The sequence below is a fragment of the Mixophyes fleayi genome, chromosome 1 (assembly GCF_038048845.1).
Source record: "Mixophyes fleayi isolate aMixFle1 chromosome 1, aMixFle1.hap1, whole genome shotgun sequence".
Taxonomy (NCBI): domain Eukaryota; kingdom Metazoa; phylum Chordata; class Amphibia; order Anura; family Limnodynastidae; genus Mixophyes; species Mixophyes fleayi.
The window spans coordinates 103795349-103818681 of NC_134402.1; the positions used below are offsets into that span (position 1 = coordinate 103795349).

The following is a 23333-nucleotide window of genomic DNA, read 5'->3' on the forward strand; positions in this document are numbered from 1 at the left end:
GAATTATTGAGATAATAGGCAGTAATCTTAACTCTGATGTTGATGCTGGCCCCAATCTAGCGGACTCTCCGAGCTGGGAGAACAATAATTCAGAGGCTTTAACCATTTTGTTGCTGAGCTTTGGTTGTCTATTCAATTTTCTTCACTTGACTGTTGCTTGGTTGTATACTTTAGAAATGCCACCCAGTCCTGGCCAATGTGTGCAGTTCTGTCATTGCTCTCTGGAATAAAAGACTGCTAAAATAATAACATTAAACAGTTTTTGGGTGAAACCCTTTAAACGACGATCTTGCTGAGAGTACTAGGCTAACAAATGTTAGTTTGGCTAAACGTGTCGAAATATACCCATTATCTCTTTATTAATGAAGATAAAGCTGCGTGCACTATGTAACGGGTTTTAGATTTGGATAAAATAATTTGATATATGTTGTATTATAAAAGTAAAGAAATGTTGTTGTTTTTCTTCCCCCGGCAATATTGACATTTAATGTTGCATGAGGGCTGCCATGCTGCTTGTCCTGGTAATGTAGTATCTTTCATAGACAGATATACAGTAGAATAGAGCAAGCAGTAGTTGTGTTCTTCTGAAACACAGACATCAAGCAGTAACCTAATTATTCTTACTTAGTTATTTATGTAGTGTCTTCATATTATGCAACACATATTTAATGACTCATACCAGTCCCTGCCCCAGAGGAGCTTACAATCTATATTCCATACCAAACACAGTAGAGTTAATTTTATCAGAAGCCAAATAAACTATTCTATATGTTTCTGGAGTGTGGGAGGAATTTACATTTTGTTACATTCCTTGCAAGTTCTGTTTCAGTTTTGTTGCAGCTTGAAGTTGTACCACCAATATTACCTACAAACCTAACTAAATAGCATGTTCATGTTTCTTATGGAAAACAGTGAGGTATAATCTCATATGGGCAGCACGGTGGCTAAGTGGTTAGCACTTCTGCCTCACAGTGCAGGGGTCGTGAGTTCAATTCCATGGCCGTATTTGTGTTGAGTTTGTATGTTATCCCTGTGTTTGTGTGGGTTTCCTCTGGGTGCTCCGGTTTCCTCCCACACTCCAAAAACATACTAGTAGGTTAATTGGCTGCTATCAAAATTGACCCTAGTCTCTCTGTCTGTGTGTGTGTGTTAGGGAATTTAGACTGTAAGCTCCAGTGGGGCAGGAACTGATGTGAATGTGATGTGAACTCTGTACAGCGCTGCGGAATCAGTGGCACTATATAAATAAATGGTGATGATGATGATATGACCAGTGCTTAAAGAGGTTAAATCACTTCATAAGTAAAGCTTTAATGGTTATGAAGTAGCTATACCACAGGGTATTAGAGTAGGTACACATTGAAGAATTTTCAGACCGACGTGTTTACAACGATTTTACGAACGACTGAACGTCCGATCGCTCAATTTTTGCGTACACACTAGACCTGTTTTTAAACAATTAACAATAGGCCGACTGTCTTTTCACAACCATATTGTTATTGTTAAAAAATTTGGATTTCATACACACTGAAACAACATGTCAGAAATGTACATACACGCACCCAAAGCAGTCACTGTTCGCGAAAATACCGGCAGTTGGTCATGGATTGATTGGAAATTTTATATGCGTTAGATGATTGTAAGGTGATTGGAACGAGATTATTAAACAGTACTACCAACCAAATAAACTGATAACCGGCACTTTGGAACGACTTCCGATCATCGGGTAATTATTCACACTGAGCTGACATACAAACAAACGGTCGTATGTTGGCTATTTTGCACAATGATTGGACGAAAAGGCTCCAGTGTGTACCTAGCCTAAGTGCAGGGAAAGCGCAATACAGGCACTACATTAGGGCTCTATGGAAGTGTTCTATTGTGAGCAATGGACAGACTTAGGACAAGAACCACCATGTGAGCTCTTGGCCTAAGGTACCTGGAGCTTCCAAGTGGAATTGCTGTATATAGGGGAATACTAAATTAAGAAGACATGTCCAGAAGATTCTTCAGTAGAAAAGATACTTCAACTTCATTAGTGTTGGTGGCTTCAAACCTAATAGTTTTTGCGGGCATCACATGCAGGTCCAGACTCCTCAAAAGGGTCACACAATATATTGATGAACCATTTCTAAAACGTATTGAACTTTATCTTTATTTGGCTATTTCATAAAGAATTTAACAGATAGTTTTGTAAATGTAGACGTTGCAAATTCTTATTCATATTTATAAACTTATAAAATTGCCAGCATGTCAGCAGATTATATTTTGATGGTTAAAATTAATGACATGTTATTATGATTATGAGAAGAATATCTCACGACATCACAGCACATACAATAGTTCTCATAACAGATTTCCAGCACTGCTTGCTTACATCACAGCAGTGGTCGCCCACATCTCTGGCTCTGCTTGCTTACATCACAGCAGTGGTCGTCCACATCTCTGGCTCTGCTTGCTTACATCACAGCAGTGGCCGTCCACATCTCTGGCTCTGCTTGCTTACATCACAGCAGTGGTCGCCCACATCTCTGGCTCTGCTTGCTTACATCACAGCAGTGGTCGTCCACATCTCTGGCTCTGCTTGCTTACATCACAGCAGCCGGGCAGCACACTGTCCCTGCCTGTCACGGCTGGACGGACCTGCACATACTGTGCAGCTGTCGGCAGCCTAAGATGTTAGAAAGGGGCGGGGCCTAAATCGCAACGGGTACAGCATTTTTCTATATCCGCCCCTGTCGCCCACATCTCTGGCTCTGCTTGCTTACATCACAGCAGTGGTCGCCCACATCTCTGGCTCTGCTTGCTTACGTCATAGCAGTGACCGCCCACATCTCTGGTTCTGCTTGCTTACATCGCAGCAGTGCCTGCCCACATTTCTGGCACTGCTTGCTTACGTCATAGCAGTGGCCGCCCACATCTCTGGCTCTGCTTTACCTTCTATTTTTCTGCTACTGCTCCCACACCCCTATGTTAAGGACCTGAACATTGTTCTGTCAATGGGACTCCAGGGGTTTATATGGACAATCTCTCTTTATTTAACTATGCCAACTGCAATGGTTATATTATTGCTCTTTTTTAAAGCGATCCAAAGTTAGTTTGCTGTTCTTTTCATTTTATTGAATATTTTGTTTTATTGGGACAGAAATGGTACTGGTGAATGAGGATGAATATCTATATTTTAAAACTTAAGTGATGGGAGTTTGGTTTGTCATAAACATATTAATCCTCAGACTTTTTTTTTTTTTTTTTACTTTTATGGCTTGTTCTCAATAAAATCTGTTGACAAAATGTGTTTTATTTTATAGGTATGTTGCACTTTGTATGTCATACTGAAGTGTTGTTACAGCATGGTCTTTGTACAATTAAACTTTCTTTATCTTACAAATGAAGACCACTCAATTTGTAGAACAACTGGCTATCATTATTTCCAGCTATTCTGCTATCTTATTATTGTTCTGATCTTTTCTCTTTCTTCTCTGCTTAGCATGTAGTGGGCTAAATGTTTAATGAGTCAATGTGTTAAAGGCTTCACTTTTCTTCCAATTAACCCCAAGACCACGCTGGCATTTTCGTAAATCCACAGAAGTATTTTGTGAGGCCTAAAGGGTAATCTGCAGGCAGGCTGTGAAGAATGTAAAAAGACTAACCTGCTAACAAACACTGCAATGGGACAAAAAGAGCTTAATCCGTATTATGGTAAATGCAGGCTTAATGTCCCAAAAGGGCTTTGCCAGTGAGGACAATACAATGGGACTGCACCAATAATAAAAAAACAGTGCTTTTATTTGGACTCAAAATTGTCACAGATGAATAACTCATAACATTGAGAAAAGTTGCTTTTTAAAGTAATGCTAAGCTGTGAGACATCTCACAAAGGGATGCCTCCACATTGTGTTCAGGACCTGAATAGTTTCAACAATTGTAAAAAATGGGATTGCCTGATAACATTTGATAAGTTTGAACATGCCAGGTCAGCTTAATTATATTACACTGGATCACCATAAACATTAAAATAATGTTTCTGAACTGTGTTGCGGATTCAGGGAATGCTCTCTTCACTGCTGAACATTGTTCTAAAGTTACACTTCATATATCAGAATTGTATCCAAGCAGTTTGTATTATTTGTTGCTCTGAAAGTTTAGACAGCTACCAACCAACATGCTTGGAATATAGTGTAACCGAGGAATTGTGTATACATATAAAATCACTTTTATAGATGACTACAGCAAACTAGACACCAATATAAGCTAATTTTGTGAGAGGCAGATGTTATGTTTTTGAAAGTTGCAGTGTATTATTTAAGCTCTTGGGCAGGTAAACAGATGAGCAAAACGTAATTAACGTCACTCATGATTGTTTGAAACGCAATTATGGTTAATAGTTTATTCACGCTACAAGAATTAGATTTTAGCCCTTAATCCTCTAAACTTATGCATAAAGAATGTAGTAGTAAGTTATTTTTCTATGTCATATTTTTGCACTTTTGTGTATTCAAAGTTCTAGATTAACAAGAATACAATATAAAGAGGTGTGTATATACTCCAAAAACAGGTAAGGAGGACTGACACAATGTATATATGCTACCATCGCCCCTCTACTTCAAATTCCTCAGTTTGAGAGCCTGAGATTATTGGGAGGTGTGGAGCTGGCAAGACAAACTCTCACCTAAACACTGGGACACCCACGTTTTTACTACTTGCGGGTGAGGGATCATCTTTACATAGTGTGCTCCTTTAATAACGTTTGAAATGGCGTAAAATGGTGCAGAATTATTCAATATTTTTGTAGTTTAAGAGCGTTGAATGCAATCTACTTTAGGAAATCTATTATAGTCAGCATGTTTTAATTTATAAGTTAGCCTTAGTTATACACAACACTAGGGTGAATATGTAAAAGCGCAATCTCTATGAGCAAATGTTTTGGTTCTGGCTTTTGTGAGCTTTGGATGCAGGGATGGCCCTTTTTGTTCATCTCCGTCACTTTGATGTGATCATCAGTGGAGCAGAACTTGGGCCACATTCATAAGCCCTCATTAGGCAGCCCATTTGTCTGAGACATCATTAATTTGATAAACTCATACTCCGATAAACAATGACAGGAATATATGACTAGATATGCTGAATAATTTTCCAGCTTTAATTATTTCTTTAGTTACTTGCATAATATAGCTAGTGTATAGATAATGAGTGTGCTCCAGTATTCCCCCAGATGGCACAAATGTTGCAGCGTTTCCACCGGGCTGTTTGTTGTGCTGACATTGGTGCAATGCAAATGGCCACACAAATCACACTGATGTGAAAGAGACATAAACCCATGTTTTTCTATTCATTACTACTGTCTCATTTATAGACTTTGTTATGTTGTCTGATTTTCATGAACAGCCTGTGTTTTAAAAATAACGGTGAAGGGGAAAAAAGTACATTATCCACACTCTCAGGATAGGATGGGTTGATGTGGTCATATGGTTCTATACAAGGTGCCATAGGCTGGGATTGCAAAACTAGAGCTGAGGATATTGGTGCCAACATGTCTCACAGAAGACATCAAAGGAAGGCGGAAATCTGCATGCTCCTCATCTACTCCTGACCTCTCGGTCAGCTGTGACACACTGCTGTGCGGTGAAATGACCCATTACACAACCAGGCCTGTGCTTTCTCCTTTTTATCTCGCAAAGACACAGTGGTCCATGGTCAGCTTATACATCCAAGTAGTGTCTGAGCATTATGCGGTTGAACCTAAGGAAAGCAATGGACTTGGAGTGTGTGTGTGCTGGTAAAACAATGCAAATGATTTTGTATGACACATTTTGGCAGTGTAAACGGTGTCCCCAGATGTTTGAGGATTTCAGACCTGTTCGTCACTTAGAGAAAATGCAATTTACTGTGGTCATTTTGCTTGGCACATTTGCTTTTATAAAACAAATGCTATGATTTGAACTGAACAGTAAAAACACACATTACTTGGTTGGTAAACAAGCAGAAGTGATGAATGTGCAGCGCTGGCAGCCAATAAGCAAACCAGCTCTATTACATACTTTGCTAAAAATTGTACAATTGTAAAGACATTTTATGATCCAGCAACAGTCTACTTACTGAGAAAAGTCTTAAATCATTATGGCTTTTATTTGTGTAATATTCCCTACTTTCCCTTAATTCACTTTTCTTGACAGTTATGGACATGTTTCCTAATAGCTCTGGCATTTAAAGATAAGACGGCTTGTAAACAGATTAACTTTTTTTAAATAGGCAGCAATTTCATCCACAATAATGTACCAATTCATATAGTAACCACTGCAACCAAAAATTTGAAAACAAGATAAATGACCTATTGTATAATGCCTACTATTAGGCTGACTTGATGGCCCTGTGTTCAGTAAGATAAGCCCCTTGTATTATTGCGCTGTAATAAAATGAGATCATGTTTTAGCACTATAGATAAAGGAAACAGTGGATATATTTAATACTAGGACTCAAAACACTTAATGTCCATGGCCTCCATAAATATAGTGCCTGGTTGCCTGTAAAACAAATTATATTTCAAAGTAATATTTTAATGCGGGTTGCATTTAAAAAGAAAAAAGGAAATTAGGTGATTGAAGTTCAATTTGTAGCATGTTATTAACCATTCCCACTTGACTAGATCTGTAATAGGATAATGAATGAGGGTTTTATTATTGCGTTCCCTCTAAAATGAAGTGGTATCTGAGAATAGACGGTGCAAATAATGAACATTGTGTATCTTGGTTTTATGGAATGTTACATTTATTTACAGTGTTGTGGTATAACTTGGCACAGTCTTTAGGACTAAAGCTTGTGCCAAACATAAGGGTCTAGAGCATATTCCTGGTGCAGTGTTTACTAATGTATCATTATTATCAGTAGTATTATATTTTATATCCCGCTCTCAAAATCTGACTTTACAACATATCCTTATTGTTGCTGTTATTTTAATTGGAACTATTATTATTATGTAAAATGTACATATAATGTGACAAGTAATTGGTAAAAAAAGAACTGTGTGTATATATAAGGCCATTTAATCATTTTCAATAATCCGTTTGTAAGATGTCTTATTATGTTAATACCATTTATCTAGTATACAGGAATGACCTTTCTAACTAATGAAGGCTCAAGCATAAAACCTTGGCACAATTTCACAATGATGATGGATGGCAATGTTTGGCAAAGTACTTTGTAGACTGATATATTGCCAAATAATTTGGAGATACCATTGTTCTAGTATTTTAGTGCACAGTAAAGGTTCCTAAGATATAGTAATGCGGGACTGGGAAATTGTTTAGGTGGTTATTATAACTTAGCGTTATCTCTTTCTAGAATCTAGAAAGAGACATTCAGTGTGATAGAACTAGAACTGGGGTTTATATCTCTTTGGAGTCTTTTACCAATAGATTTGGTGTACACGGCAGTGGTGATGTACTCTGCTGTGTGTGCGTACAGTATGCATTCCATGCCATGGGTGGTTACATACACTTGGATTTATGGTGTTTACTTTGGAAAGCAGGCCAAGTAATTTCATAGCCACCCTCTGTGAGATGTAGTATATGAGGACAGAGGCAAACGTTGATTTACTCCTAAATTGGAGGGGAACTTCTTAAATCACTTACTTTTCTTAACTCTCAAACGTTTCAATAGTAGCAGGAGAAGTTTAATTTATTAAACTACTGCAATGGGTTATTTATGATGTTGCCAGTTTTGGAGTCCAGAGAGTGAAGATACTTCTCTAGGAATCTAGTTTCTAAGAGTAAATATACTCTGCGTCATTGTAGTTAACGATTTGCATTTATGTATGTGTGGAAAATGCTTTCTTTTATCCGAGGCTAATTTACCATGTTTCTCCACTGACATCACTGCTAATCACTTTGGTAGTCATGACCATGAAATAATGACATCAAATGCTTCCTGTAAGAGTAAGAACTCAAGATGGGAGATTTTCAGTGAGTATTGCACAAAGCTCCAGTGTAACTCCTTCCCCAGTTACTAGAGGTGCTTATGCACCAAGTCTACTACAGTACTATAAATAATATAACTGTGTTGTCAATTTCATGTCGTTGAATGCTGGACCCTCTTAGGGTCATAACGGGATGTAGACTGAAGGTGCAGATGGAGCAGTCTTTATTGCTTTGAGCAGCACAATACAAAGTGCTAATCCTGAAGCATTTGTGTGCTTGGGTTTAGCATTGTGATCCTGTGACTGAGAAGCTATAAGAAGTCTTATCCTCCTGCTGCTGAAATTCTTCAGTTAATACTTTGCCACAATGCGGAAACTGGTACAATTAAGCTTGTGTCATCTGTATGCGGCTGATGTGCCTTATCGGTCTATGTTGCAAATGCAGTAAGCAAACTGGGAGCATACAAAGCATAGGAACCGGTGCTATACATAGGAATATTTATGCATGTTGGAGGCATAAGCTCTCATCTGTGAAACAGTCAGTGCGCCCCTCTATGGATGTGCATAATTAGCTGCTCCTGAGACAAGTTTTTCAATAGCTGCAAATGTTTAGGAATGTTTTGGGGTCCTATGAAACTTGCATGTAAAACGCCCCAACATTTCTGATGACAGCCCTGAAATCAGCAGAGATTTCATTATTTAGGCAACACCATTTATATTTATTAGCCACGTGTTATGACTTTACCTGATCGTATTCCCTATTGACAATTATTGTATGATGGTAGGTTGTGCATGTTGGAATAGCATAACAATATCATTTTAGAGCCTCCATTATATACCCACATAGAAGTATTAACAGTTCTGATGAGCATTCACAGACACAAAGGTATAAATGATCTAACGAGATAATTGTGCTCTGATAAAACCATCAGTCATGCAGCACATTGGCTGAGACCACCAGACTTGGGTTGCCTTATGTACAATTTTTATTAGACAATTTACACCTTTCTGCTGAACTGTCTAAGTACTTATTATACTGACAATGTTATTGATTTGTCTTTTGACCTTTGTGTCTTCTCACAGTGCGTGCATTTTCTGATATTGATGCTTTCTCAGTATTGTGATAATCCTATTACATGGGTGTGTAATGTGCAGTGCAATAACAGTTGTGCTTTGTGCAGTTTTTTTGCTCCATCTTTTTTTTTTTCTGGTTTTATCCATTTTTATCTTCCTATTGTATATAAATATGATTTGTTAATACTAGCAAAATTTGTAATATTTCTGTTTACCGCCCTCTCTTGTAGGGTGCTTTTTATATTTATATTCCTTTTATTGATGAGAATTTAATGAAAGGAAGGTAAGAATCAGTAAAACTAGTTATACTATGTATGTGTATATCAATGCCCATGAAAGCTCAGGGGCAGAGGGGCTGGGTGTCATCAGTTCCTGTCCGAGCTGTCATTTTTATTTTTTTTATAAACACAATCATACTGGCCAGGGAGACTTCCTGTCAGTCAGCTGTGACCATGCACAGTGCAACCACACAATTACTGAGTATGCGGTCATACCCAGTAGATGGCTGCCTGCAAACTTATTGGTTGATGGCAGTGGCCACTCGCCAATCATAGCGTAAGAAGGCCTCCCCCACACACTGATTAGTGAATGGCTCGAACTGTCTACCATTTGACATGACATAGACTATGGTCTAGAGGACTAGTGTTCTATTGGATATGCAAAACCAGTTCTCCAGCACTGAAACAGTGTGGGACTGCAGGAGGGTTAAGTAATTAATTTGGGCCCACATCAGATATCTGTGGTCTTATTCCTTCCCCCCCCACCAACCGAGTTTAGGGGGTCTCCATTATAAATCCACCATATGCCTAGGTTATGTGTTGTAAAGCCACTGTAGGTCTGGGGATTGAATAGTAAAGCCACTGTAGGTCTGGGGACTGTATAGTAAAGTCACTGTAGGTCTGGGGACTGTTTAGTAAAGTCACTATAGGTCTGGGGACTGTATAGTAAAGTCACTGTAGGTCTGGGGACTGTATAGTAAAGTCACTATAGGTCTGGGGACTGTATAGTAAAGTCACTGTAGGTCTGGGGACTGTTTAGTAAAGTCACTGTAGGTCTGGGGACTGTATAGTAAAGCCTCCAGAGATTTGGTGTTTGAATTTTATAGTGGACTCTGGTACAGAATTGGAATTGAATAGTAGCCAGTAGTATGCATTGTATTTTCACTTGTTGTCATTAGAATGTTTTCTATGTCTTGTGTATGGATACTTAGAATAGTATGTTGTTTATTAGCATGCTCTCTGTAGTGTGTCAAGGCCACTAGAATGCTGTCTTCCATGTAGATCGGCCCCTCGACTGCTATCTGTATTGTCTATCAGTCCATAGACTGCTATCTGTATTTTGTATCAGTCCATAGACTGCTGTTTGTCCTGTGTATTAGCTCCTATAAATGTCTTTGCATTGACAAGTGTGTGTGTGTGTGTGTGTGTGTGTGTGTATATATATGTATATATATATATATATATATATATATATATATATATATATATATATATATATATATATATATATATACACAAGTTAACCCGTGCATGATACTCATGCATTCTAGTCAAATCAAGCTACTAAAGGTGTTAAAAAGGTTCTTGTCATGCATTTGGGCCATAGCCCAGGCCTCAACCACTCCCAACTGTCACTTCTCCTTCAAGAAATATATATATATTTTTTTAAAATCTTTATAAACACTTTTAACAATTAACAAATTAAATTAACAAATTAAAAACATCTTAGTATACCAAATTCCATCCCTTTCTGAAATTTTTTTTCCACACACACTAAGAATTTAGTAGGTCAGTGTATAACTCCGCCCAGCAGGTGGCGCTGCAGCTTGGTTTTATTTTTTCCACACACAGACAGACTAACACACGCCACTAGACATTTATATTATAGATATATAAATATTCCATTAGCTATGTAAAATCATGTTGTAAACAATGCCTGCACATTTTTCTCATGTCCAGTTTGCCTGGGCCACTTGCTTATGTATGTTATATACAAATACAAGCATTATAGTTATGTGTTTCTCATTGCAGCATTTTACAATAGAATATTGCTGGCTCACGTCCGCTCTGTGGGCTTGTTGCATTTTTCCCTCCACTAATATGTTAGTTTATCAAGGTTTGAAACTAAACAGCAAGTTGCTACTAAAGACAGTTTGAAGTATTTACAGGCTCGGGTCTCTAGGTGCATCCGTCCGGCACAAATATTACGCAATGAAAAAGGAATTTTACTTGCTGTAAATCTGTCTGCCACAGAAGCTTTCAAAGAAATAGTTTTACCCATCTAAGGCAACATCAATTTGGCATTCTCTGCTTCATGTATCAAATGGCATTTTATGAAAATATCAATATCATTGGTTAATATAAATGAAATTAATTTTTAAAGGCAGACTAAAGGTTGACATTTGAAAAATTGCATTGCCTTGCAGAAGAAGCATTTCTGTCCTCTTGTGAAATTTCGGGTCAAGAGGTCAAGTAATTTTCCCAGTCTTCAATGGGATTCAGTGAAATATGAACTTCATTGTCACCCAGCCCCACAGTGATAAGATAAAATGAGCTGATACATCATTTGCCGGGGTCTTATCATCTCCTCCGGTAATCGGAAGAGAAAACATTAGATGTTTTACGCTATCTACCACCCAATACTAAAGGCGTTTGTGCCAGATCAATACACAGTCCACACTGAATTTATTTAATTCCTTTTTTGTAATATCTACTATCTAACCACCCAAATAACATATTTACCTTTCAATTGTTTGCTTCTCTTATCTGAAGCAATACATTTTTCTTAATAACTATTCTTTGTGCATACTGAAGGCACCGCTGTTTTACATACAGCTGGTATTGTCTAGGTGGCGGTATATACACAAGCAAACATATTTGACAAACAGTCTATTTCACGTGATAAACATTATTGTAATAAGAAATGCAACATTGACATCCTCTCTCATGTTTCCTGTCCCAGAAATAGGGTACTGGCGCTGTCACTACACCCCAGATATATTGTTCTGCCCCCTTGTGGACACACCCTTGTTTTGTATTTTTGGACTGCCTCTTGCGAGCCTAAATAATCAGTAAATACTGTTGCTGGTAGGGGCACTTCCACTAAATGGCACAATAGGGAATATGTTATACAATAGTACTGTTAAAGTTATAGATGCCAGGGGCCACATAATTACTCAAAATACATGATAACGCACTAGGTTCAATTAACAAAATTGGTTTGTTACAGATAAAAGTAAAGCTTCATAAGCTGGACTGCCATTTATTGGTTATAAGTCAAATTCAGTTTTTAAATGAAAAGGCAGTTGCTATTGTTAGGTTACTCTGTACGTTTTTATTGCCCACTAATCAGATTAATATGGTAACTGAAGCGTTACTCTGACATCATAAGTCACCAAACCTAATAGTATATTTTGTTTGTTTATAAATTTATAGTAGAGGGAGTGGTATTGCATAAATATGGATTATTAGAAGTCCCTGAGACGTCTGTTACCATATAAAGATATAAGATATAAAATTTAGGTTTCAATGGCTTTTTTTTTTACTTAAACATCTGTCTGCTTAAAAATTTGCGTTTTGGAACTTTCTGGATAACAGGTGGCCAGAAGAGAGATCACATACCTGAACCAGCTATACTTTTATAGTTTAGAAATATGCACTCCACTTATTCACGACACTGAGGCATTATAAAAGTTTCACTGAACTCTACTTACATTCATCGCTTGTCATGAGTAACTTAATAAAAAGTATGTTTTGTTTTTTTTTGTTTTTTTTTTACTATATGTTGCATATGTGGTATGAACAGGATCCAAATACTACGTTTTCTATCATGTATATGTTTTTTGTTTTTCTGTTTATGTGAGCATATGGAATTAAGTTAGTTTCTTACAAGCTTTAACAGAGAGTCTCTACCTAACACAGTATGCAAAGCTTTATACAGAATTTTACGATCTACCATTTTATTTTTATTTGTGCTAGATACTTGACTAGGATTTGGTGCATTCATATGTCTATGAGTAAAAACTGCAGTAAATTTTATAACCGTTAAACTTGACATGATAACTTCTGGGTAAAGGTAGAAATGCAGTTTCCATGGTAACACGTTCATTGGAGGACTGGACCTCTGTTTAGGGTGCTGTCAATGTATGAAGCAAAGTCCCACAGAAGGCAATCTTACATATAATCCAATTTTAATTGAACTCTGGAGACTTTGAAGTACTTCTGTAGGAGGGGATGATTGCATTGCATGGTGGAACAGAGTCCTTTTTTCAATCTAATCTCTTCTGATCGGATCAACAACTGTTTTCAGGTAGCTGATAAGTGTGCTTTTTTCCAAGATATACAATATTGATACTGGTGCATTTATATCTGTGGTGTTATTGCATTGCTCAATATTTTGAAATTGCTAAGCGCAAGTGCTTTCAGAAACAAAAAAAAAATAGGTATACTATATTTTATGTGCAAAAATATATATAAATATATATTGTTGCAAGATCGGGTTAGGGGTGCCGTTTCCTGGAGTAAACAATGTACTTCCTATGCACCAGCTAAATAATATCACACCAGTTCAGTGCCTTGGTTCAAGTAGCAGCAGCTAGTTTTATTCAGCAGCTCCAAAAATAAACAAAACATAAACAATAGTCCTAGCCTATACAGTTTCTAACTATAATACAACAAGGAGCACTCTCTCTGAAGTGAAGGACCTAATTTCCCCCACACTAAGCAACTGCACTTACTTATAACAAATTACAGTGTCTCTCAACAGGTATCTGGTCTGTTCCCCAGGTAGTGAGAGACTGAGGGAACAGCCTCACAGCTTTTTATCAGCACCTTGATGGTTCAACTACTTATTAGCCAGCAGTGTGTCTAGTAGGCTGGAAGACCTGAAATAGGCCTTATGACTGGAGCCCGCCCTTCTCTCACCATTCCATAACCCCAGGGACTCTTATACCTGCCTTTCCTACAGCCGAAAGCAACCTTTAGGAACATCTTTCCCAAACAATCTCGCTGGGGATTTAAAGCCAATAAGATAGAAGCCCAGTGCTTCTGTTACGTGCGTGTGTGTGTCTATATGTGCTTGTGTGTGTATATTTATATAGTGCCAGCAAATTCCGTAGCATCTTATATATCAAATATAGGGAAACTAATGCATTCATTTTCCCCATTTAATTTTCTACTGTAAGTACCGGGTATTATAGTTCCAAATTTCATTACTTGTCCCACCTCCAGTCATGTATTTTTCATATAAAAAACATCTAAAGATCTAAAACCTAGTCCTAATTCTATTTCTTGTAAATGTTATTGGTAAGGGTTTCTATACAATTCCGCCCTCCTTTTGGGCCCCGTCATTTGCGGATACTCCCCCCACCCTCACTAGCTGTGCATTGAGCTTACTGAGTTACTGTGCTTTATGTTTACTGTACTGTGCTGTCTCACCTTGTATTGTAACTCGTTTTTGTCCCTGTACGGCGCCACGGACACCTTGTGGCGTCCCATAAATAAAAATTAATAATAATAATAATTCCTAAGTATTTTAAAACTATACTGAAACTTACTTATTCAGAGGTTTACCTATGTGTCAAAATACACAGAAGGTTTTGCAACTGTAGTACTTTAAGTACATAAACTATTTCTTTACATTTGTCTAGATTCTGCCCTACACAGAGGGAGTGCATGGGAAATGGATGTTCACAGAGATTCGTGCCATATTTTCCCGACGTTATCTCCTGCAGAATACAGCACTGGAAATATTCATGGCAAACAGAGGTAACATCATCACGGGAATGGGTGGACTTCTTCCTTAGTCTCAGGAAAAGGCTTGTTTTCTGTGCAATAATCATATACTACAACGTACATGTGTATAATGCATCTATGTATATGTGTGTGTATGTGTATATATATATATATATATATATATATATATATATATATATATATATATATATATATATATATATATATATATATACATTTTCATTTAAAAACTAGATTTTGGAAGTTAAAATCCTCAGCAAAGCAAAGAATTGCCTACTGTTTGGTATCCCACTACACACTTTAACAGCAGATAAATAATTTTCAGTAACCTATAGATAAAGATACAGTTCAAATAAATGTGGTCAGACACTTTATTTATTTTCCATGGACTGCAAAAACATTTGTGTACATTTGGGCATGTTCAATGATTTAATTTAATGAAGGAGAAAGCTAAACAGATTGGATCACACTCTAACTGGGTCACTGTAAACAATCATCATTTACATAATAAAATTGAATTATAATTTCCTATAGCCTGTATATAGAATATGCTCGGCAGTCATAAACAATTGTTTGACAATGCATACAAACACAACCGTAGTGCAGGAAGTACATTGGGAAGTGGAATTCTTGTGCTGGGCGCATACAAACCATTATGTGAAAAGAGCTATTGTAAATACAGACCTGCACCACGTCCCATTACACAGTGGTTGTACATGTAATCTAATAACTCTCAGGAAAGCTACCATGCAGATATATTATATTGTAACACAAACAAAGAGCAACACTGGGTCAACACAAGAAATAAAGTTTATATGCAATAACTTGAACACGTGTGTATGTAACGTTAGAAACGTGGATAGCGAATTTAACGGTTTGCACCGTAATGATATTCCTTTATGTATTGCTGCTTGATGAGTCCCATGGGTTCCTACCAGATAGGAGCAGAACACATTTCCCAGAGAATCTTCCACCTTGTTTTCTTTTTCGTTTTTCGTTTTTCGTTTTCTTTTTCGTTTACTTTTTCGTTTTTCTTTTTCTTTTTTTCTTATTTTTGTTGGTGGTTTTTTAAAAAACATTACAGTGGCCTTTTTCGTGTGACCTATTTCATAATTTTGCTATAGACTCCATATATACTCTCTCTACATCATCACACTACAAATGATTGAAGACTGTTGCTCTTTTTGTTTAAAAGGAAAAATGTGTTTTTTTTTATCTTACTTTCCAGTGTTCCTTACAACTTCAGCTTATGTCTTCCTGAGTTAGTATTGTAGATATTGCTACACTCCCTAACCTCTTATTGTAGTGGAACAAAATTAACGGACCCTAACAATTGTTAGTTTTCTCTTTTAGTACAGCAAAGGCTTTCTTTTTTTTTCCACTCACGCCATCTCCAGGAACATGGAAAATTACCGTAGTCGTTATTTTTTCACTAATGCATCCTACGTTTAAAGAGAAGAAAAATCTTGCTCATAGACATTTCTGAGCAATTTATTTTATTTCTTTTTAAAGATTCCCGTTCAAGTGAGTGGTTGGTGTTTTTTGAGGGTAACATGTTCATAATATTTGAATGTGGGCAAGGAAAATTGTAATCCTCTTTTAGTTTGGGTATGTAGCATATTAACATTGTAAAACAGTCATCCACCTCACTTATGTTAATGTTATATGGAATGTATCTGATGAAGATAGCACACTGTGTGAATCTTTAATCTTTGCATGTTGTGATATGTAGACATTAAATTGTTTATAGAAAACTCGTCTCTCTCAAGAAGCAGATGCTGCACAAATTCCATTGTTTACCTTTTCATGCAATATTGGGGCATCTCTTCTCAAGAATAGTACTTTGGTGTTGTATGGGCAGGAACCTTGCACTCACAATCTGCCGGTCATCTCTAGTCTGTCAGGAGCAGCAGCATTCTGATGCAGTGGCCATATGTGATTTATTTAGAGAGACCCAAGGATTGGGCCAGGCTACAAGTACACACTGCTTTTTCTCCCACTACTAAGGATGCTACAGACTGGTGACTGGCTTTATCTGTTACAGAGGCAATAGCTGTGAAAATCTCAGTTATATTTTAGCTTCCTCTACATTGGTGCTGATTTAAATCTTTAAATGAATTTAATGAAACACTTTCATTAGGTTTAGGAACAGGTTTTACTAATATTAGGAAAGGGCAAAACTAGCCCCTACCTTAACCCACTATCCAAAGCCACAACCACAATCTGGTAAAAGCCACAAAATTGAAGGAAAGCACCAAAGTCTAAGCCTTGTTCTAATCCCAAACTCTAAGCAAAACCTTATCCATATCCTTAACTGTTTAAAAACATGATTGTAGCTTAAGGATGAAATAGCACCCAAGGAGATTTGGGTTTTTTGCAGCTATTGCCTCATTGAGAGATCTGAGACATGCTCCACAGTGGGGGAACCACATTTCCTGTAAAACTGTGACCCTGCTCAATGCAACAAATGTGAGTCCCTGGGAAGTACTGGGACTCCCAGCATTGTCTTGAAATGTCTTTAATTTAGACAATAGACTATTTATAGAGTGTTTTTTCAATCAAGTGCGACAATAAGTAAAAACGTAAAAAAAAAAATGTCTGACTTGTCCACGTTTGTCTGTCATGTGTAAATGTCTTCTGGGTACATGAAAATGCAGTAATTGGATTATAAAAGTGAAATTGACATTTTGCTGTTCTTATTTCCTATGTGCAGTCGCTGTCATGTTCAACTTTCCAGACCAATCTACAGTCAAAAAGGTTGTTCATTGTCTCCCCAGAGTTGGAATTGGCACGAATTTTGGGCTTCCTCAAACCAGGTAATACAATGCTCTTAGCAAGTTCTTGTACATATTTACAGGTTCTTCCCAACTATTTTAATCTATTTTCTGTATATTTTCCTGAGCTAATGTTTTAGGCCTCCAATTCTAATTGTTGTTCTTTACCCAAATAATCCTCAATATTAATGTCAAACACATTCCCTGCAATGAATCATAAATCAGTCAATTATTTCTTTATTTTTAAGTTGATGTATTATTTCTATTGATTTGTTATGTTTTTGTTTATTATTGTTTGTTGTATTTCTTTGTTTTTTTAAATGATATATTACAGCAAGAAGGAAATAGGAGGAGAAATATGTTGGTGAATTGTTGTGCTAAATGGAGATATTCTGGGAATGCATTATGCATACACTCATCATAAATATGTATGATGTAAAGTGCACAGGCAATAACCGTTAAAAAGCTGTAGCACATTCACACCGATGTGATTTATAGTGCGAGACAATGTGTGTATATCGGCACTGTAGCTTCAAAGTCCACTATAGCTTTAAACTGTGCAAGTACCCTATTTATCGTATGTTGAAAGTGGAACTGGCTATAAAATAAAATGTTTTTTTGTAGACTGATTTCTAGTGTTTGTTGTGGAGTGTGACCACTTTCCTGTCACTGTCAGAAAAGCTGTATTAATTAATTTCGTAGTTGCCCACTGGATGATGCCACATTGCCCAGAAAGAACTTGATGGTCTTTGTCATGCAAACAATGATCACAAAGGAGTGAATCCACACATGCACACATTACTGTCCTCACCATAAAAGTATATAAGACAGATAGGACTAACCAGCACAGGTGTGAGATACCCAGGATAGCTGCTAGTAGTAATCTCTATTTAGAAAGTGCCTACATATTACACAGCATTACACATCATTAGGGAGCTTCAATTTGATGGTGTGATTTCAATAAAGACTTTTATAATTAAGTCATTCACATTTTTATTTAATTTTGACAAATTTAAAATTATTTGGATATATTTAATATTTTGGGCTTAATATTTAGAATGTTTCACATGAATTTCTGGGTGACATCATATTAAATTGTGTGTAAAATTTGTATTAATGAGGGACATTATTATTAGACTAAAGTGTGCAGTATGCTTATGGCTTGGGGTGGAGGCAGAATAATAGGTAATCCTAATCCTTCTCTGCGAGAACAGACTTGGAGCACTAAATGTTAGTGACAAGCACCATGTTTAGAGTTATTCATTGTGTATTTCCTGGGGACTCAAAAAACGTTATGAGTTTTTCAACTGTTGAATAAAGAAACAAAACTATGTTTAATTAGTCTTGTCAAAATTAACATGACATTAATTTGTTACTTCATTCCATATTTAGTAAAACCTTTTGTCCACTAATAATACTAACTCTGCCTCCAAACATGCTTAACTAGGTCCATGAGTAAGGTGTCTGTGTAGTCACACTTCTATCGCTCTCTGTATTCACTCATCTTGTTCTTAGAGTGCACTAAGACATAGTACTAATACACAGATCTGCTCCCCTCAATAATGCATTTGGTGACCAAGCATGTCGTGCACCTTCCTTATTGGTGGAGAGGCCTTTGTGGATGCCTCAGGTGATAATTGTACATTCTCTACAAACTGTTCTGGAGTCCACGTTACATGATTTCTACTAATGCATGGGCATATTCCACTAGGTGTCAGCCACTGTTTATTTACTATTTGGAGGTCTTTACAGATTTGTCAGTTACATTGCTGATATTTATAATTGTGGATCCACACAGACTGTATTCACGTGATGTATACTCCAGTATTATCTTGATCATTTAGAAATAGGATGTGTTTAAAGCAGTTATTTTCCCTCTAAACTTCAATTTTCTTTTATCTTTTTCTTGGCAGGCGCATCTCCCTGGCTAGTCCTCGGCAGATATTTAAGGCATCAAACATGACTCAGCGTTGGCAGCACAGAGAAATCTCCAACTTTGAATACTTAATGTTCTTGAACACGATAGCTGGTAATGCAGTGGCTGTGTGCTGTACGGTGCATTTTCACTTTATTCTGTGAATGTTTTATGTCTGAGGACCTGTAAACTGATGTGTTTCCGCTGTATAACATCTGATCCAAGAGTAGAATCAAAAATATTTTGTCTTAACAGGGCGATCCTACAATGACTTGAATCAGTATCCAGTATTTCCTTGGGTTATCACAAATTATGACTCTGAAGAGCTGGATTTGACCCTTCCAAGCAATTTTAGAGATTTATCAAAGGTGCGTAGTTTTCATATAAATTATATCTGTATAGTTGGTTGCTTTCTGTAAACCCTATATTGTAAGAAAACACATGTTTGTTTTCCTCTCACCATTGTGAGTATATACCATGGCTTGTGTGTCGTGAAGATAAATCACATTTGCAAATTAATTTTTTTTGTAGCTGTTTCTTGTAACCTTCTGGTCACATGTTTGTCTATAGCCGTAGTATACCATATGACTACTATGGGGTAACTGAAAAAACATGTACAACTATTGGCTCCAACAGTCTCATCCTAACTGCATATTTATTACCTCAGACAGCTAATGGATTGTGCAGCAACTGAAGATAAAATGACTATATACATAGTTCAGGCAGCTGTGTCACATTTCTGGGATTAGTGCAGTGGAATGTTAGATGTTGTTTCTGACATGGAGTAGACCTCTGTGTACGGTTGTCACTTAAGGTGTCCACACACAGAGCAGGCGGTACAGTGTAAGGTCAGGGCGTTTGCAAATCATTTGGTGACGTTTTACCATCTGAGTCCTCCCACTCTTTACTCTCTGCAGAGTGGAGGGCAACACAGCAAGTGTGGGCTTTAGGGGAGTGGCACATGTGCTATAACACTTATTCCGGGAATGCCTAGTGAAGCCCCACATCGGGCTTAATGGCGTATGCGCAGACCCCAGGCAGGGGGAGTGACTCTGCATGGGTCCTGCGCAACTCTGGAATAGCACACCCGAAATCTATAGGATCAATATTGCGCATCGTGGAAAAAGCAGTTGGAAGATGACCGCAGTTAGCCTGTGTATACACATTAGGAAGGCATTCTTGTAGTGTTTTGTATGAATACTTTTTTTTATTTTCATATTTTTTACTGTTTTATTGTTGGAAACTGCACATGTTGCAATTTATGATTCTCTACATCCACTTCGGTGATTTGTTACTTTCCATTTTGCAGCACACAGTTGGTGGTTGTTGTACCATTATGTAGACCACACACTCCCCTAATGACTTCTTGTGTTACCTTCGAAACAGAATGAAAGTATAGTGCTGGGTAAATACTGACAGCGAATGGAGCTTTTGCACACATGAGGGCAAATGCAATTCTGAGCAGTGTGCCTTCAGAGCCTTGGGGCATGTGGACCTGCCACATTTCCAGGTATTAGGGCATCTAAAAAAGCATTGGTCTTTGCTCGTACCCCTATGTCTTCTCTTCAAATTGAATTGAATTCACTATATGCATAGCAATTAAAAGTGCGGCATGAAAGTGACTGGGAATAAAAGATGGATACAGCACCTTCCATGCCATGTATTGCATTGTACTTCATGTGGGCAGTGTACGTGGCATGGCATTGATGATTAATAGGTCCCTTGCTGGCAGTGTCATCAGTATATTACCTAGCTACGCACAGTGGCCCTGGACACACATTACTTCCAGGAAAGCATAAAATAGAGGGGAGGGGGAGCATTTTTGTGATACTGATTACTAAGCATTTTAAAATATTTAGTCCTAAGTACATAAACACCCATGCACATGCAGAATGGATAGTTACATGTGAAAGGATAGCTGCATGTTGTTGCCACTGCATGTGGAAACTTCACAGCATAGTTCTCTGAGCTATGATTTAATGTGCTGTTACATATTTTGCCTTTTTATGTATTTATGCGCACTCAAATTATGGATGACACCCAAACTGCAGACACTGGGGGCTGAGGAATGAGAGAACTTACAAGAGCTGTCTGTCTGGTATACAGACAAAGGTTAGATAAGAGACAGACCTGCATCTAGTGACTAGAATGGAGACAGATTACAGTAAAATGATTTTCCACAGAGAGAAGGGAGTTTAGAGTATATACAGAGTCAGGAGAGGTAAAGTGGGACAAGGAATGAGCAGAGCATTACAACAGTTTAATATTCTCACCCAGAGAACTACAGAATAGGCCATGTGTCTAGAATTCAATAATTTCTATAGAATGGCCAGTAATTCATGTTTACTATTGTTCTGTCTCTTCTTCCTTCTTTTTATTGCAGTAAGTGTTTACTAGGCTTCTGTTCGCTATACTTATATGTCTTCTGGTTACAACAAGGCTTCCTCATCTGGCTAAATTATAGTGGGGAGCAGCAATTTTTTTCAAAAGTGAAAATCAATATAGTTTTATGACTAAAAAGGTAGAAAAATATTTTCTAATGTAACACTTTAGTTTCAACTTTGCATTAATATGAAAATATATAGCATTAGACATCTGGGAAGCTTAGCTATCTAATATTTAGCGTGTGATGTTTGTGCACATTAATGTGAACATTATTATTTACTGTACATTATTAATGTCAAATATCATCCAGTGTTTTTGCTGTTGTGGTGTTAGATGCTGAGCTTTGCACAGCTTTCTTCTAAGATTGTTTGAGGAATTTATTTACATTTATATACAACTACCACCAGCTTTGTTTATGCAACTGTGCACATGTTTAGTGAAGGCATTCCTTTGTGCATATGCTGCAATAACAGATTTCTCATATAAGCTCCTATAAATTGAACTTCAATGTATTTTTGTTGAGTTTAATTTGAATTCTGCATTCTTATGATTGGATGAGTTTTGTTTTTTTTTTGTTTTTTTTTAATGTGCAGACTTTATTCCAGTTCCATCAGAGCTACAGATACAATGGTAACCACAATAATATGTAGTGGAATCAGTGGTTACAAAGCTTAGGCTTCTGGTGTAAACTGTTTACTGTTGTAACGGCTACTGCTGCTGTAGCTTCATGCTGTCACTGAGCCAGCATATTTTCTCTTCAACAGAAGAAAGTGAAGAAATTAATCTTACAAACAGCAATACAATACAAAGCATCCTTGTGTTTTTATGATATTCATTTTGTGGTCCTTTTCTTCTTTTTTTTTATACATATTTTTGGTGATGGATTATTTCATTTTTCTTTATACTTACCCATTTGTTTTACATTTCAGTCACAATACGAACATAGACATTTTTTTTTTACTATGTTGAAATTATTTAACAAATATGGATATTGTCCGCATTATCTAGACATTCTTGGTTTCTTGGATAATATAAGTCTGACTATTTGAAAGGTTTTTCTGTGTGATTCACTCCGAGGGGTAAATATATCCAAGCTGCAAGTTTCCGGCAGGTTTTAAAAGTAGAGATGTTGCCTATAGCAACCAATCAGATTCTAGCTGTCATTTTGTAGAATGTAGTAAATAAATGATTACTAGAATCTGATTGGTTGCTATAGGCAATTTCCAAATCCACCTGAAACTTGCAGCTTGGTACATTTACCCCCAGGATTGTAGTAAGGACACGTTTGTGATGTTGCTGTATGATAAGGATTTTAACCGATAATTTGATTTATTAAGCAGGTCGAAATAAAATGGCCCTCAAAAAAAGGATTGTGCAAACACCTCTTTTGTACATGTTCCATGTTGTTTTCTTTTTTTATTCATATCATATACACATATCAAATGCTTAGCAAGTATTTTAAAACTATATTTTAATTAAATTAATTAAGCCATGCCACTCATTTATAGCACACATTGTTC

The 23333-nt window shown here is 37.0% G+C and overlaps 1 protein-coding gene across 1 annotated transcript in view; it reads left to right on the forward strand.

The window, feature by feature from the left end:
- Positions 1 to 23333, forward strand: part of LRBA (LPS responsive beige-like anchor protein) — a 478343-nt gene that overhangs the window by 327380 nt on the left and 127630 nt on the right. The window contains exons 40-43 of the mRNA XM_075198883.1: positions 14634 to 14751; positions 17453 to 17555; positions 19427 to 19542; positions 19684 to 19796. Coding sequence (XP_075054984.1) covers positions 14634 to 14751; positions 17453 to 17555; positions 19427 to 19542; positions 19684 to 19796 — 450 coding nt within the window. The remainder of the gene's footprint in view (positions 1 to 14633; positions 14752 to 17452; positions 17556 to 19426; positions 19543 to 19683; positions 19797 to 23333) is intronic.